This window comes from Dipodomys ordii, unplaced genomic scaffold (assembly GCF_000151885.1).
Source record: "Dipodomys ordii isolate 6190 unplaced genomic scaffold, Dord_2.0 Scaffold11, whole genome shotgun sequence".
NCBI lineage: Eukaryota > Metazoa > Chordata > Mammalia > Rodentia > Heteromyidae > Dipodomys > Dipodomys ordii.
The window spans coordinates 12,856,760-12,872,786 of record NW_012267227.1 but is presented as its reverse complement, the minus strand read 5'-3'; the positions used below and the strand labels follow the sequence as shown (position 1 = coordinate 12,872,786).

The window sequence follows — 16,027 nt, the reverse complement described above, 5'->3', positions numbered from 1 at the left end:
GGACAATGGGAGAACAACAAAGGAGGGGGTAATAATGCTCCACAAGAAATGTACTCATTACCTTACTCATGTACAAGAAATGTACTCATTATCTTACTCATGTAACTGTAACCCCTCTGTACAGCATCTTTACAATAAAATAAAATAATGGAGATGGTTCTAATCAAAAAAGGAAAGTGAAAGAATGTCTCTTGATATCTCATTTGATATATGTTAGAGGTACTAGATCCATTGTTGTATGTAGAATACAGTAATAGTACATTAGATGCAATACCAAGAAGAATAATGCCAATTAACTTAGAGCCAAAAAAAAAAAAAAAAGGAAATGCCATGTTTCTGTTTCAGTAGTGAACAAAAACTACATACCAGCTAACTTAGTCAAACATCCTTACAAACTACTGGGAGAATGCATTTATGATATCATGTTAAGAGACTAAGTACTCAGCTACCGTAACTCAGAAGATAACATTTATACTACTTTATTGTAAAGAAAGAGGAAAGTAAGTTCAGATAAAGTTAAAAAACTTGGGAGCACTGCCTTTAAAGAGTGAGAAGAGATGGAATGAGGGTGTGGGGAAGTAGAGGACATCTCAGTATGAACATATACTTTAAATTTGTGGGTGCCGCAGATAAAAACTAGTCCTGTTCCAAACATAGTTGATATCATGTTGTCTTTATTAGAGTAAAGCTATCTTTCATGCTGATTATTCAATTGCATAAGCCTAGTGCCAATATGAATTTTTGGTGGATGCAAGCTGTTTCCAGCTCTAAGTCAGTGCTTTAATCATAAATCTTGAAAAAACCATGGGGTATAGTGTCTGCTTAAAAATTAAAGAAAAATCAAGACTTTGAGGCTATATGCCAGGGTCTGGTAGATTAGGCAATGAGGTCATTATTATTCACTCACATAAGTACCAAGCAGGGCTGGGAATGTGGCTTAGTGGTAGAGTGCTTGCCTAGCATGAATGAAGCTCTGGGTTCAATTCCTCAGTACCACATAAACAGAAAAGGCTGGAGGTGGTGCTGTAGCTCCAAATGGTAGAGTGCTAGCCCTGAGCAAAAGAAGCTCAGGGACAGTGCCTGGGCCCCAAGTTCAAGCCCCAGGACTGGCAAATAAATAGTATCAAGCAACTATTCATTCTGACGCAGGCATTAAGCTAGATATTAGGAATACAAAAGCAAATGAAGATATGAAGATATGTAAGTTCCCTGTCCCCATGGAGCATGTACCTACTACAGAAATAGAAAATGAGCAAAATAAATAAAAAGAAGTAGAGATTTGGGCTGGGATGTAGCTCAATGGCAAAGCGCTTGCCTAGCAAGTGTAACGTCCTGGGTTCGATCCCCAGTACCAAAAAAAAAAAAAAAGACAAAAAAAAGTAGAGATTGTAGTATAATAACTGCTGTGATAGAGAATGAAAGTGTGGAGAAGACTGGATAGCTTGAAACCAAAACTGAGGCAGGGAAGTTTGGTACGTGTAGAAAATGTAAAAAATTCATTTGTAGGATGATTGCCCAAAATGAAGTTAGTATTTTAATTAAAGGAGAGACAAGGGCAGGCCAAAAAACAAACACATACACACAAAAAGAGGGAAAAGAAGGAGAAGAGAGGGAAGGAAGGGGATTAGAAAAGTAGCAGGAGCCTGTCTCACACCTGTAACCCTAGCTACTTAGGAAGTTGAGATCTCAAGATTCCGGTTCCAAGCCAGCCCAGACAGAAAAGTCCCCATGAGACTCATCTTCAATTAACCACTCAAAAACCAGAAGTGGAGCTGTGGTTGCTCAAAGTGGTAGAGCGCTAGCCTTGAGCAAAAGAGCTTAGGAACAGCCCCTAGGCCCTGAGTTCAAGCCCACTTATGACCTCCGGAGAGCAAGACAACTACCCAGGCACAGACAGTGAAAGGTGGACAAAAGAAGTTTATTTATACTATTTACACCAGAAAAGGGACTTGAGACTACCTTGTCCTGGGCTACATATCCAGAACCAAGAGCAGCCTCAACCACCAAACCTCCAATAGGCAGTCCTGATCGCCCCCCCTTCCATTTTATTAGCTGATCTGCAAACCACCAAACCTCAGACCTCCAAAGGGGAAGGCTTTTCCCTTTCTGCCCTCCCTTCTCCTCTGCAGGCCTCTCCAATCTCCTCAGGCCTCCTCTGCTCTCATCTGGGAGGCGCCTCTCCACTAACCTCTCTAGAGGAAGGTCCTAAATGGCCTCCCAAAAGGCCTGTCCTCCACAGCCCTGCCCTGCTCTGGCAAGCTTTCCCCTCCTGCCGTCCTTCCCTCCACTCCTACTACTCTCTGTACTCAAGGTTTCCTCCCTAACCTCCCTCTAACCTCTCCTCTCCTCAGGAGTCCAAGTGTCCTCTGGATTCCTCTCCTCCCTCTAGACTGTCCCAAATGTTTTCGGCTAACCTCTCCTCAGGACTGTGGGCTTTCTCCTACTCCCCCCTGTACCCAGAAAGGCTGCGCCCTTCCCCCACCAATGGTTTCAAACCGCCACTCGAGCTTAAGCTATTGATTATGGGGGGGGGGTTGGGGGCCCTATGAGGTCATTACAGCCCCATTAACTGACAAGAAAATAAGGAAAGAAAGGAAGGGAGGAGGAGGAGGAGTAAATAGCAGGAGTCTCATCTCTCTGGGTATGAATTTGGAGTGTCCTCAAATACAGCTAATCTTTAATATACTTTTTTTTTTTCCAGAAAGTGTGCAAAAGTTACTAAGAGTTAACCATCTAGAAAAGTCCCAACATGTTAAAAGAGTTCAGTTCAGGCGGGGCCTGTAAGTTAAGAAGACCACGAAGACACACTTTCCCAGCAGTTATCTTCTGAGTTGTCACTCATCTAATAACATGGCCCCGCGGCTCCTGTTTATCTTGGAAATTAAGGTGCACTGAAATAGGGTTCCCAGACTCTTTTTTTTTGGGGGGGGGAGTCACTTTGCAGAAATACCCGCAGATGATCCCCTGCATCCCAGACGGATGTCTATCCCCCATGCCCACTGTCAACCACACCACCGTTAAGCCCGGGATCTGCGGGAGTCCCAGCCACGAGGGGGTTCCCCCACGGGCTTCACCTGGGCCAGGATTTTAGCTGAGATGCTCAGTCCTCCCCCCCATGTTTCCCACCACGTCCGGCCTGGTGGTCTGAGTGCCGTAAGCCGAGCTCGGGGTCGTGGACCGAAGAGTCGCATCCGGGTACTGGTGGTGGAGGGGGAGGCTTTGAGGCCTACGGGAAGCCTCAGGCTCGCTAATCATGGCCGCAGGCGGCAAGGCCTCAGGTCAGGTTGACGCCAGGCCTGAACACGCGAGGCCCGCCCTTAACCCGAAGGGGAAAGGAGGGGGGGGAGCGGAAACGGAAAGGCGGGAGCAGCGGAGGCCGCACGTGAAGCCCGCGAGGCGCGGGGCAGCCACGCGCCGCCGCCGCCGCCGCCAACGGAAAGTAGTGCTTCCGGGGTCACCTGGTGGGTGGGGTCGGGGAACGCGCCGTTAGGGTCAGGCTCGCCGGCCGGGAGCCATGAGTTCCTTCCGCCAGCGCGCCGCCGCGTTCCGCTCTCATTTACTGCTCGCTCGACTCCGCTCGGTGTTGAAGGAAGCGTTGAGACTGTCTGAGACCGCGCTGCCGGCCGACCCCCACCAGCTTGGGGCGCCCCAAGCCAGAGGTGCCCACGCGCGGACCCAGGGAAGCCCAGTCCCAGGTCGCGCCGGCCGCGGGGGGGGGGCGGGGGGCGACGTCGGAGGACGTCAGGTGGGAGGAAAATCCCCCCTCCCACCCCGCCGCACGCAGCGCGGGAAACGGCCCGCCGGGGGAGCGGGCGAGTCCATTTGAGTCCCTGCTTACGGGGGGGGGGGAGAGGTGTCATTTTCTTTCATGGGGGTGGGGAGGGAAATCGTGGAAGATGGTTTCCGTTAACCCGGAGCTCCGAGTGTTGGACTCGGGGTTGTTTCCGCGGAGGCTCAGCTCGCCTTTCCGACCAAGGTTCGGGCTCCAGCATGGAGTTCTCCCCGCTCCCCCCCGGCCCTCCCAGAGCGGTGGGCTCGTCCGGCCGGGGGCGTGGCGGTTTGAAGCTTGGCGGGTTTTCGCGCTCACCTGGCGCCGTCCCTTGTCTCTCTTTCTCCCTCTTTCCTTCTCTCTCTCTTTCTTCCTTCCTTTCCCCGGTTGGCCATGCCCTGCTCAAAAGAGACCCCCGCCAGCTCCCCCTGCAAGCGGACTCGACCTGCTAAGGAGGGCAACATGCGGCTGCGCTTTGTGAGGCTCTCCGAGCACGCCACGACCCCGACCCGGGGGTCGGCGCGCGCCGCAGGCTACGACCTGTACAGGTGGGTGAGTAGGGGACCACCCCCCTCACACAGACACACAGACACAGACACACACACAGACACAGACACCCCCCCCCCCGGGATCCGGGGCCTAGCCCGAGCCAGTCAAGCATCTTTGAAGTCGTCGCTTTTTAGCCTAAACTCACAATAGGGACCCCGCAGGTAAATACCCATCAGATGGCCCGGGTGTTGTTTAGCAGTATTGATCCCCACCCTTTTGCCAAGTGGAAGGCAGAGACGACCTGGCTCGTCTCGGCCTTCGGAGGAGCTGACCCAAGGCTGATCAGGTGTACTGAATTAGAAAAGTCAAAATGGTTTCTACAAAGGTTTGAAGAAGGCCGATTCTGACTGAAAGGGTTGCTTAACTATACATCTGTTAGGCCCAAGGTTTGTTAGGGTCACATGATGAAATACAGGAATGCCAGTGTAGTACCATCCTTTAATTACTTAGAACTTTCTAACTATCAAACTTTTGATCACATGTGCTGCCTAATGTAATTTTCACAATCAGATTAGCATGTTTTTTTTAACAGGTGAGGGAGTTTGTCAGCAAATTAATTGATTTGCCCAAGGGAAATTTGAATGTGATGTAGGTTTTTTTAACTTGGAATTTATTCTTTTCACCTGTTTATTGTGCCCAGTTGTTGACCTTTAAGTGAAAAACAATCTTGGGATTAGGGATTTCAAGCATCCCAGATAATTTAAATGTGAGCCTACTGGCCTAAATTGTACATTCTGGGAAGGGCAGAAAGAACTGAGAGAGATAGTAACTGAAAAAGAAAAGTAAGTTAGAGAGTGTTGTAACTGACAGGGATAGTAGTCTAGAAGGATAAAAGATTGATGGAGTTTGACAAGACCCTTCCAAAGTATTATGTCTGGGCATTGTAAGTGTTGGGGGAAATTTTGACTTGATAATTTTAGGCATTCATCCTCCCAATAAAATTGATAGGATTTTTTTAATAAAATAGAGTGACTTAAGATGTCTAAAGTAACTTGCAGTTTTATAAAATCTTTGTGTGTGTTTTGTTTTTTGTTGTTGGTCGTAGGGCCTGAACTCAGGGCCTGGGCACTGGCTCTCAGCTCTTCAGTTCAAGGCTAGTGCTCTACTACTTGAGCCATAGCACCACTTCTGGCTTTTTCTGCTTATATAGTGCTGAGGAATCAAACCCAGGGCCTCATGCATGCAAGACTAGCACTCTACCACTGAGCCACTTTCCCAGCCTCCCCCTCTTTTTTTTTTTGGTCGGTCGTGGGGCTTGAATTCTAGGCCTGGGCTGTCTGTCCTTGGGTTGTTCAGCACAAGGCAAGTGCTCTACCACTTGAGCAACACTTCGGGTTTTCTAGTGGTCTATTGGAAATAAGGGTCTCATGGACTTTCCTGCCCAGGCTGGCTTTGAACCGCAATCCTCAGATCTCAGCCTCCTGAGTAGCTAGGATTACAGGCGTGAGCCACTGGCACCTGGCCCCCTTTGTATGTATGTTTGTTTTTGTCCCGTTGGCCCCCTTTATATTTATTTATTTATTTATTGTTTTTGTCCCGTCGTGGGGCCTAAACTCTGGGCCTGGGTGCTGTCCCTCAGCTCTTCAGCTCAAGGCTAGCGCTCTACCACTTGAGCCACAGCGCCACTTCCGGCTTTTTTTTTTTTTTGCTATATGGTGCTGAGGAATCGAACCCAGGGCCTCATGCATGCAATTCAAGCGCTCTACCATTGAGCCACCTTCCCACCCCTCCCCTTTGTTTTTATCAAGTGAGCTATGGTGATATCCCAGCAGCATGTTAGAAGTGTTGACATCTCTCCCTCTATCATAAAATTCACAAAGAATTATTTTGTCTAAAAAAGTCCTTTTTTGTAAATATCTACTCGGCTTTCAAACTTCATATAAATTGGAAACTCACCAAAGTATGAGTTATTTTATGATCTGTATTTAAAAGAATAATGTATACATTGTTACAGAAAAGAGTAAAAGTACATAAATATCAATTGTTTTCTTTAATATCTTAGTGCTTATGATTATACAATACCACCTATGGAGAAAGCCCTTGTGAAGACGGACATTCAGATAGCTCTTCCTTCTGGGTGCTATGGAAGAGTAGGTAAGTAACTTAAGAAATAAATAGGATGAAATAACAGGTTATTGCAAGAACTGTGTCCTAAGATAATAGTACTGTCTCTAAGGGGCTCATGATATTTGCTTTTGCTAACCTCCGCAATACTGGTTTTGTTTTGTTTTTTGTTTTGTCAGTCGTAGGGCTTGAACCCTAGGCCTGGGCGCTGTCCCTAAGCTCTTCAGCTCAAGGAGAGTGCTCTACCACTTGAGCCACAGTGCCACTTGTGGGTTTCTCGTGGTTAATTGGAGATAAGAGTTACATGGACTTTCTGCTTGGGCTGGCTTTGAACTGCAGTCCTCAGATCTCAGCTTCCTGAGTAGCTAGGATTACAGGCGTGAGCCACTGGCATCTGGCTCAATACTGGGGTTTGAACTTGCTCTCCTTTTTGCTAGACAGGCACTGAGCGACCTGACCCACATCCCTAACCCTTTTTGGCTTTTCTTGTTTATTACTGTAGCTTCCTCCTTAATAAAAACTTCCAACAAACACAATTGGAAATTACTCTGGAGACTTTACTCATGCTTTTTAAGGCTCAACACATTGGCCGAAGAGGTTGGGCTAAATGCCTTAGAAAAACTGAAAATTAAGGTAATTTTAATTGGTGCTTGTACCATTGGCTCTGCCCTGCAAGAATTAGATTGTATGTAAGATCATATTCTCTCTTTGTTTATATCAAGAATAGTTTTGTTATTTTATAGTAAGAATAGAACTCCACTAGGTGTGAGTGGTTCCTGCCTGCAATCCTAGATAACTTGAGAGGCTTGAGATCAGGTGGTTGAAATTCGAAGCCAATATGATCAGCAAAGTCCTGGGGGCTAGAATCATGGCTCAAGTAGTAGAGCTTAGAAAAGCCAAGTTGAGAGTGCAAGATCCTGAGTTCAAGGCCTGTACTGTACCATACAAAGTAAAACTAAATTTTAACCCATTGAACCTTGTCTTGTTCAGTATTTTCTCTCCCATTGGATAAAAAGGGACATTTCAGTTGTCTAGAGGAGAAATAGCTCTTATATAATGGGAAGAGCTAGGACAAAATGAACTGCAAGTCAGCAGGTTTGACTTTTCTGGGAAAACCACTGTTACCAGAGAGTGAATTTAAAGCTTGTAAAGAGCATAATATAGGTAGCTATCAGACTAAACATGAAGAGAAAAGTGAAACGGTGAGTCCTTCTAGGAGAGTGACTTACCAGCTATGTGTGGAAGAAACACTTTGGCCATATAGGGCAATGTAGCTCCCAGACCATGGAGGGCGTTTCATTTGGTCCAACCAAGGCAACTGCAGATGGGTCAGCAAATTGAGCTTTTTTCATAAAATCTATCATAATCACATAAACTTTGAGGATGAACAAAGACTATCCAGAAAAAAAAATTGGGCACTTGCCTGGTCCCTTTAACATCATTGACTATATTTTTAGGGTGGGGAAAGATCAAGGGATGGAATGTAAAAGTCAAGGCAAGAGGTAGCATTTATTGTCGAAGTTCCTACTTTTCTAAAACACAGGCTTTCTTATTTCATAGTGATAAATGTATTCAGAATGTTCTGTTTAAATTAGCATGAAGAAAGAGATGCTAAAAGAGTATCATACCTAAATTGCATCACTTATATCTATATTGCCCTTCTCCACTTAAAATAGCATTTTTTTTTTTTTAGCTCCACGTTCTGGCTTGGCTGCAAAACACTTCATTGATGTAGGAGGTAATATTTTTACTGTTGTAGTTGATAAATGTGATTAGTCCTTAAAAATGTACATATTCACATGGCAGATTTTATTATATCTTGCTTTAGAGTTTTAATCTGAAGTAATAAGACAGTTTAAATATATAGTTTATATACTATTTGGTAACATCCTATTTTTAGTCATTTTGTAAGGTTTGTATTAATCAGATAACGACACTAAGAAAAGATTTTTAACTTGGTGTAGTGATAATCTATACTTCTATCAAATTTAATTTTGACTCAGATAAATCGATATGCAAAATTCTCTTGTGACTTTTTATGCAGCTACTTTAGGAGGATTTTAAGATGATGAAACTTGTTCAGTGGTGAGAAAGTTGTTTTATGTTCAAAACTGGAGTATATACATCTGATTTCTACCTCTTTTTTCCTTAGACTGCAATTAAAGATGGAGATTACCATTCCTATATCCCTTCAGTATTGTCCAGAATCTGCTGGGTCTTTGTGCTACTGCAGTGGTTAAAAGAACCTACTAACCCCTGGCTGTCTTAATCTAACGTTTTGGAAGGGTCTTTGTGTCACCCCATGGTGTCACTAGGTGGTGCTGTGGTACAAGACAGAAGGCCAATCGCAGTTCTTCAGTTTTTGTTTTTTTCTTTTTAATAGCAAGGATTGTTTTTGACAGCCTGTAATTGGGTTGAGTCCCTGAACAGTATTCTCAGAAATACTTCATGTGGTCATTTGGCATGCATTTAATAGTCTACCTTAAGAATATGAAAGACTGTATATATTTTGAATGCAATTTCAAAGGATTATGAAAGGAATATTGACTCGGAGCTTTAGTTTCCTTAACCGTACAAATAGATACTAGTGTGCCTACCTCTGAAGGGTGGAAGGATGAAATGATAGTGTATGTAAAAAGCATCTGACACATCACATGTTTAATGATACATGTCTTAGGGACTTGACTTTTTTAATGTGGAAACATTTTTTCCTACCCCGATTTTGTTACTAATTTTAGCAACTTTTTGGGAAAAAAATTTAATTGGAAAGTTAGGTTGCTTGATGTATGGTATGGGGTTATTCATAAAATCACATTGTGGTATGTTTTTGAATGCAAAGTATCTTAATAATGTCGCAGGTATAAGTTTATTATAGTTGGCAATGTTTTTTTTTTTTCCTGAAGAGACACTGTTAGAAATCTTAAGCTGTAAATAAGGGTCAAAGGGAAAAGTTGAGTATGCAGGATTCTGTTCAGAATTCACATCTGGTAGGTGTGGATAGTTTTCACTAAAGGTTTCCAACAAATGACATGCCAAAGTCTTGGAACTTTTGCCTGAAGTCAGTTAATCACTCTGCCAGTTCCAATGCATGATTTTTCCAATGATAACTTCAAGACACTTGAAGTTTTCTCTGAAGAAAACTATCCCTGATGCTTGTGTCTTTTATGCAGGAAAAGAATAAGTCTTAGATGATTCTCAAAACACAAATGACAGTTTAGTAAATGTATTTGGAACTGTTGAATTTTGCATACCGTAAGCACTCATACTTAAGAAATAGGTTTCAGTTGAAGATCTCTTTTTCTGCCATGCATTTTCATTGGCTCCAGTTTTATCTTTAGTCAAAGGCTTTTTTACATTTTTGTGTTCCACGCATAAAATCTTAGTAGATTATTTGGCCCTGTAGGATTCAAGATCTACAGCTAGTAGAGCACCCCAGACAAGAGTGTGTTACAAATACATAGCAGAAGCCTTTGCGAAAAGGGAGATTTTTGTAAGGTTGAAAATACCATAATGTTCAGAATATTTGCAGCTTTGTGTTGGTGGCTCATACCTGTAATATTAGTCTGTAGGCTGAGACCTAGCATGTCATAGTTTGCAATCATCCCAGGCAGAAAAGTCTGTGAGACTCCCATCTCCAATTAACCAGCTAAAAGCTAGACTGGAGGCATGACTGAGGTGATAGCTTTGAGCAGGCAAGGGTATGGCCTCCTAATTTAAGCCCAGGTACAGGCAAAATAATAATGATAGCAATGGTATATATTCCACATTTTCTGTCTGAAAAGAATGGCCAAGGTTTATGTGTGTATATTAATCTAAAAGGCTGTCTCTAATATTTTTAGTGAAAAAAGTAATATGTAAACTTAATTGTAAAATGTTGTCTCTCAAATGGTTAACTTAAATTTTTCTTAAAGTAGAAACAAAAAAGCCTGGAAGGGGCTGGGAAAGTGGCTCAGTGGTAGAGCGCTTGCCTTGCATGCATGAGGCCCTGGGTTCGATTCCTCAGTACCACATAAGCAAAAAGAAAAAAGCCGGGAGTGGCACTACGGCTCAAGTAGTAGAGTGCTAGCCTTGAGCTGAAGAGCTGAGGGACAGCGCCCAGGCCCAGCATTCAGGCCCCCCCCCCCCAAAAAAAAGGCTAGAAATCAAGCTACGTCGTCTTTTTCAAACTTACTTGAGCTTCTGCCTCAAATTCTCCAGCCTTCTGTGGTCCTTTGTTCCAGCACAATATGGTACAGAAGGTTTGCTCTCTTAAATCTAAGCTAAACCATACCTGCAGTCAAAACTTGCTTGGTATAAGTAACATGGAGACAAGTGGTCCCTTTTTTCTATCAGTTTTCCTAAGTGTTAAGGACTAAAATAATGGACAGTTCACAGTGAAGGAAGAAAGGTTTCCTTGAATTTGCCCAAGTTTTATTGCCTTATTGCTGTCATTCAGTCCAGATATGAGATGAATTGCATTAGCTGCTTTCTAGACTGTATAGCAGGCTTCAAGGCTTGTAATCAGCCTGGTTTTCCACCTTCGTGAGAAAATGGAGATAGGATGTAGTTTGAATTACCTTTGTTCTAAGTAATTTTTTTGTATGGCCTTAAGATAATTTGGAGTATGGCCAACCAGCCTGAGTACCCATTGAGCTGGATTCTTGACTATTATTTTCTTGGAAGATAAGAGTGCTAATAAGGATAAGTCAGATATGAAGTAGAGCTATATTGTTTATATGTATCTCATTCAGTTTTTTTACAAACCAAGCAGAAAGATGTAATTGGTATAGGGAGTGGGGTTCAGGAGTGGGTGACTTGATAACAGTTAATTTCTTTTTAAGGTACTAAAAGTATTCTAAAACAAGGTACTAAAAGTATTCTAAAACTGATTGTAGTGATGGTTGCACAACTTGAATATACTACAAAGTAATGGAGTACTTTAAATGGATGCATGATATGACAAGTCGCCATCTTTTTAAAAAAAATGAGCAGCTGGTGCACTTGTATTATATGTGCTTATGTTTGTGGAAGCTCGTTAAGTTCTCAACCCCCAAAAAGCAAGTCTAACAAGTCTGGTAGATTTCTGGGCCATAGCAGGGACTGGTTCAAATCTGCAAAGATCTGCTTTATCTTTGTTTATAATGTGAAAAAAGCTACTAACTGGACAATTAGAAGTTCACATTATTTATGAGTGTGCAGAAGTGTACCCATTGTAAAGCTTGAGAGGTAAGGTCCTCTAAGAGATCATGGTTTTGAAAAAAATTTGTGGTTCAAATTAAGACTGAAAAGTATAGCTTTTTTTTTTTTATGGAATATCCTGATACTTTCAAGACTGCTGATAAACAGTGTCAGCATTGACTTATTCCAATGTAGATCTTCAGACTTTTTGACATCTTTATAACTGTCATATTTCAATGAGAATATTAGTAAAAAGCTGCTACCAGGAAAAGTCCTTGAAGCCCAAATCATAATTTTTTCCTACTCTTGGCAAGTATGCCATGAGTAGACAGATTGGAGATAATTGCCACTCAGCAATTTGATAAGGGAGCCAAGTTAGAAAATGATCCATTTTCCAAATTCTTATTTGCACTCCAATAATGTCAGTGTTCTTTTCTTTTCTTTTTTTTGGGTCCAGTCTTGGGGCCTGAACTCTGGGCCTGGGCGCTGTCCCTCAGCTCTTCAGCTCAAGGCTAGCGCTCTACCACTTGAGCCACAGCACCACTTCTGGCTTTTTTTTTTTTTTTTTGCTTATGTGGTGCTGAGGAATCGAACCCAGGGCCTCAGGCATGCAAGGCAAGCGCTGTACCACTGAGCCACCTTCCCAGCCCTGTCAGTGTTCTTTTCATGCTGTACATAGTACCACCACAAGGTTTACTGGTTCATATGTAAGGATAAAATTTTCAGAGCTACAAAGAATAATCTAGGCTAGTGTTCTGGCTGCATAAATCAAGGTTAATAGAATTTTTCTTTTCTTCTAGCTGGTGTCATAGACGAAGATTATAGGGGAAATGTTGGTGTTATCTTGTTCAATTTTGGCAAAGAGAAGTTTGAAGGTATGTTAAATACATTCATTCACATAAGTGTACTGAATTTATTATGTGTCTGCAGCATTCCTCTAATCCTCATTGAGTGGGATAATATAGAAAATGCTTCAGAGAAATATCAGTAATTCACTTTTGTTTTTGCTTTCTTTCAAGTGAAAAAGGGTGATCGAATTGCTCAGCTCATTTGTGAGCAGATTTTTTATCCAGAAATTGAAGAAGTTCAAGTAAGTATCATAAGAATGGAGAATGAATATAACATAACAAATAACAAGAAGAAATGTCAGAAGATAATAGATGCTGTTTGTAACTAGATTGTGTATATGAATAATGCTATGGAAAGCAAAATTGAAATCTTTTGGATTTTCTTGGTTTTCAGGTAAATATATAGTATTTTTTTTGAATAGTAAATTACATAAATACACTATGAAATTCTGCCATTTTCTTAGCTCTTGAAAATTCTCCAGTATTCCAGTGTATGCATGCAGCCTTTTAAAATTTTTCTTCTTTTGGTAATCTCCTTGGTTTGGTTTTTGACAGTGTCTTGCTGTAGCCCAGGCTGGCATGGAACTTTTGATCTTGCAGCCTCAGCCTCCTGAATGCTGAGATTATGGGCATATGTCACCATGCAGGCCTGTAATCTCCCTTTTTAAAAGATGATATATAGCAGGGAATGAAAATCTTTTAGTAGGAGCTATGGAGAAGTAAAAAGACTAAAATTAACTCTGGCTTGCTATCTTTCTATCTTTTCAGGTCTTGGATGATACTGAAAGGGGTTCAGGAGGTTTTGGTTCTACTGGAAAGAATTAAAATTTGGGCCAAGAATAGAAAATGAAAAGGCATACTTTTTATTAAAAATAATAGGTTTTGCGTCAAGTGTTTTTGGTGTTTTGCACCATAGTAAACTTAATAGTTTTAACTTGTAAAAAATAGTTTATTTTCTTAATGATAGAAGGAAAGGTTACTTCTGTCGGGATTATATGGAAACTTATTTTGTGTTTCTGAAATTGCTAGTATGAAAATCTATCTGCTTTGTGAATACTTGACAAGTTTTAAAAAATCAGATGTACAATTTAATTCAATAAAGAGTATCTCGGTTCTGCTTTAATTGCTGTATGAATCATCAGTGCTTGAATCATAAATGAATTCTCTCACAGGTACACATTGAATAAGCTGAACTAAAAATAATCAAAACGATGTTTTCTTGTCAAATTTTCTTAGTAATATTAAGATTCTTTGTAAATAAGGGGAGAACCCTCAGCTTATTGTTGTGCTTTTTTTCTTAACATTGATACTCCTTTTGGTAACTTCTTGTTTGACTAAGTAGAGGCTTGTTTGTAAAAGGAAGTGTTATTTAGGAATTTCTGGTTAGTTGGTTCCTCTGAGTTTTAGCTCATCAGCCAAAGTATTAGTTGTACTTATCCAAGTTTCCCTTGCTGAAGTAACAATAAATAGGCCATGCCCAAGAAAATATTTAAGAGGAATAAAATGAATGACTTAATATTTTTTGGGTTATTCCATCCCAAGTACATAGCTTATTTGTAAGCAGATATACATTACAGGTATGGGACTGCTTTTGTGGATTTTCTTGACTAACATCTGCTGTAACTTTGTTAGTGTACTTTATGCTTACCAGACTCCTTTGTGCCAGTTTTTTTTTTTTTTTTTTGTGGGTCTTGGAGCTTGAACTCTGGGCTTAGGTGCTGTCCTTACGCTCTTCAGTTCAAGGCGAGCGTTCTACTGCTTGAGCCACAGTGCCACTTCCAGTTTTCTAGTGGTTTATTGGAAATAAAAGTCTCATGGACTTTCCTGCCCGGGCTGGCTTTGAAACGTGATCTTCAGATCTCAGCCTCCTCAGTAGCTACGATTAGAGGCATGAGCCACCAGCACCCAACTTGGGCCAGTTTTGAGTGCTTAAAGTTTCTTTATCAGGTGCCCTGTGGACTCCCAGCCATTGTTTGAGGGATGGAATATTGCTGGAACTGTTGATTGTGTTTGGTACAACTTAATCTTAGCTAGTGTAACAGTTGAATAAGAATACATATTATTAGGTGGCTACCAAGAGATGTACTCTTCAGTAAGACTTTATAATGTTTATCCTTTTTTTACAGTAGTTGGGATTTGAATACAGGACTTCATATTTGCAAGGAACCACTTGAACACACCCTCTTGAACTATGCCTCCAACCCTTTTAATCTAGGTATTTTTGAGAAAAGATCTTAGTATTTGCCTAGTCTGTCTGGACTGTGATCATTCTCTTTACACTTCTTTTCATAGCTGGAATGGCAGATAAATTACCACCATGCTTAGATTTTTCTGTTGTAATGAGGCCCCAAAAACTTTTTCTTAAGCTGGCCACAATTTTCTTCATCTGGGTTTCGCAAGTAGCTGGAATTACAGATGTGAGCATCATGTGATCTAAGGAGACAACTAGATGAAAACCTTGAGATAAGTAAAGTAGACTTGTTTTCTTGAGTCTTCTTGGTTGTACATGGCTCCAGATAACTAGACAGATGAGTGAAATGTCCTCTTCTACAGGCAGATTTTTCCCCACTAGAAAGGAAAACAAAAGCCTTGTTGACAATCTCCGTTTCACCTTACTGGAGAGGTACTGCAGCGTCATTTTCTATCTACTTATTTTTTAAGGTAAATAGGAGCACTGGCAGGCTAAGAAAGGTAAGCACCTGGAGTGTGCTGGTGAGGTGAAACTGTCAGCAGTTTCTGTTAGCAGAACTTCATGGTACAGAAGTTTGAAATCATGGACCAAAACTCAATTACAATACTGATGGTACAATAATTCAAAATTCAGGGAGTATAGAAAAAGGTTGCTTGGGCTGGGAAGTTGGCTCAGTGGTAGAGCACTTGCCTTGCATGCATGAGGCCCTGGGTTCGATTCCTCAGAATCACATAACCAAAAAGAAAAAAGCTGGAAGTGGTGCTGTGGCTCAAGTGGTAGAGTGCTAGCCTTGAGCTGAAGAGCTGAGGGACAGCGCCCAGGCCCAGAGGTCAGGCCCCATGACCGGACCAAAAAAAAAGAAAAAGGTTGCTTATAAAATCCATATGCAAATCTTAAGGCATGTACTCATTCTAGTAAAAATAATAATATCCCTGAGGAGATAGGCAAAGCTATTTTATCTTGGTTGTGAAAATTTTTTTTCTATAGTTGACCTGAGCTTTTTTAGCTGAGAAATACCCTTAGTATTCTATCCTATGAAGATAGGTGAAGAGGGAGGGATGCCTTATCAAAAGCCAAAATAAAATGTTGGAGTGAGTCTTTTCTAATTGGAGATGGATTATATTGTTGGTGTTTGATACTGCTTTTTTTTTCTTACCAAAAAGAATAAACACATGGGAAATAACATTTTGACTTGAAGAATCCTTTCAAGAATATGAACCCCAGGCACTAGTGGCTCATGCCTATAGTCCTAGCTATTCAGGAGACTGAGATCTGAGGATTGTGGATCAAAGCCAGCCTGGACAGGAAAAGCTGTGAGACTTATCTCCAATAAACATCAGAAAATGAAGTGGAGCTGTGGCTCAAGTGGTAGAGCACATGCCTTGAGCTGAAGAGCTGAGAGACAGCGCCCAAGCCCAGAGTTTTTCCCCATGACCGACAAAACCCCAA

At 41.8% G+C, this 16,027-nt stretch overlaps 1 protein-coding gene across 2 annotated transcripts; it reads left to right on the top strand.

Annotated features, from left to right (window-relative positions):
* Positions 1-3,476: 3,476 nt before the first annotated feature.
* On the top strand, positions 3,477-13,252 carry Dut (deoxyuridine triphosphatase). 2 transcript variants are annotated; one of them, XM_013010284.1, is made up of 7 exons: positions 3,477-3,659; positions 4,179-4,317; positions 6,321-6,412; positions 8,076-8,120; positions 12,340-12,414; positions 12,559-12,629; positions 13,156-13,252. In XM_013010284.1, the coding sequence occupies exons 1-7, from the start codon at positions 3,515-3,517 to the stop codon at positions 13,210-13,212; spliced, it is 624 nt and encodes a 207-aa protein (XP_012865738.1). In that variant the 5' UTR covers positions 3,477-3,514; the 3' UTR covers positions 13,213-13,252. The 2 variants fall into 2 exon arrangements, with proteins under 2 accessions (XP_012865738.1, XP_012865739.1); XM_013010285.1 differs by lacking the exons at positions 12,559-12,629; positions 13,156-13,252 and adding an exon at positions 6,885-7,015 and having other exon boundaries at positions 3,477-3,695; positions 12,340-12,384.
* Positions 13,253-16,027: the final 2,775 nt, after the last annotated feature.

Excerpts from the sequence above, each read along its gene's own strand:
- Dut (XM_013010284.1), top strand. The coding sequence starts at position 3,515 with ATGAGTTCCTTCCGCCAGCGCGCCGCCGCGTTCCGCTCTCATTTACTG. Across the intron at positions 4,318-6,320 it reads GCAGGCTACGACCTGTACAG|TGCTTATGATTATACAATAC; the intron begins GTGGGTGAGTAG and ends TTAATATCTTAG. Across the intron at positions 12,415-12,558 it reads TGGCAAAGAGAAGTTTGAAG|TGAAAAAGGGTGATCGAATT; the intron begins GTATGTTAAATA and ends CTTTCTTTCAAG.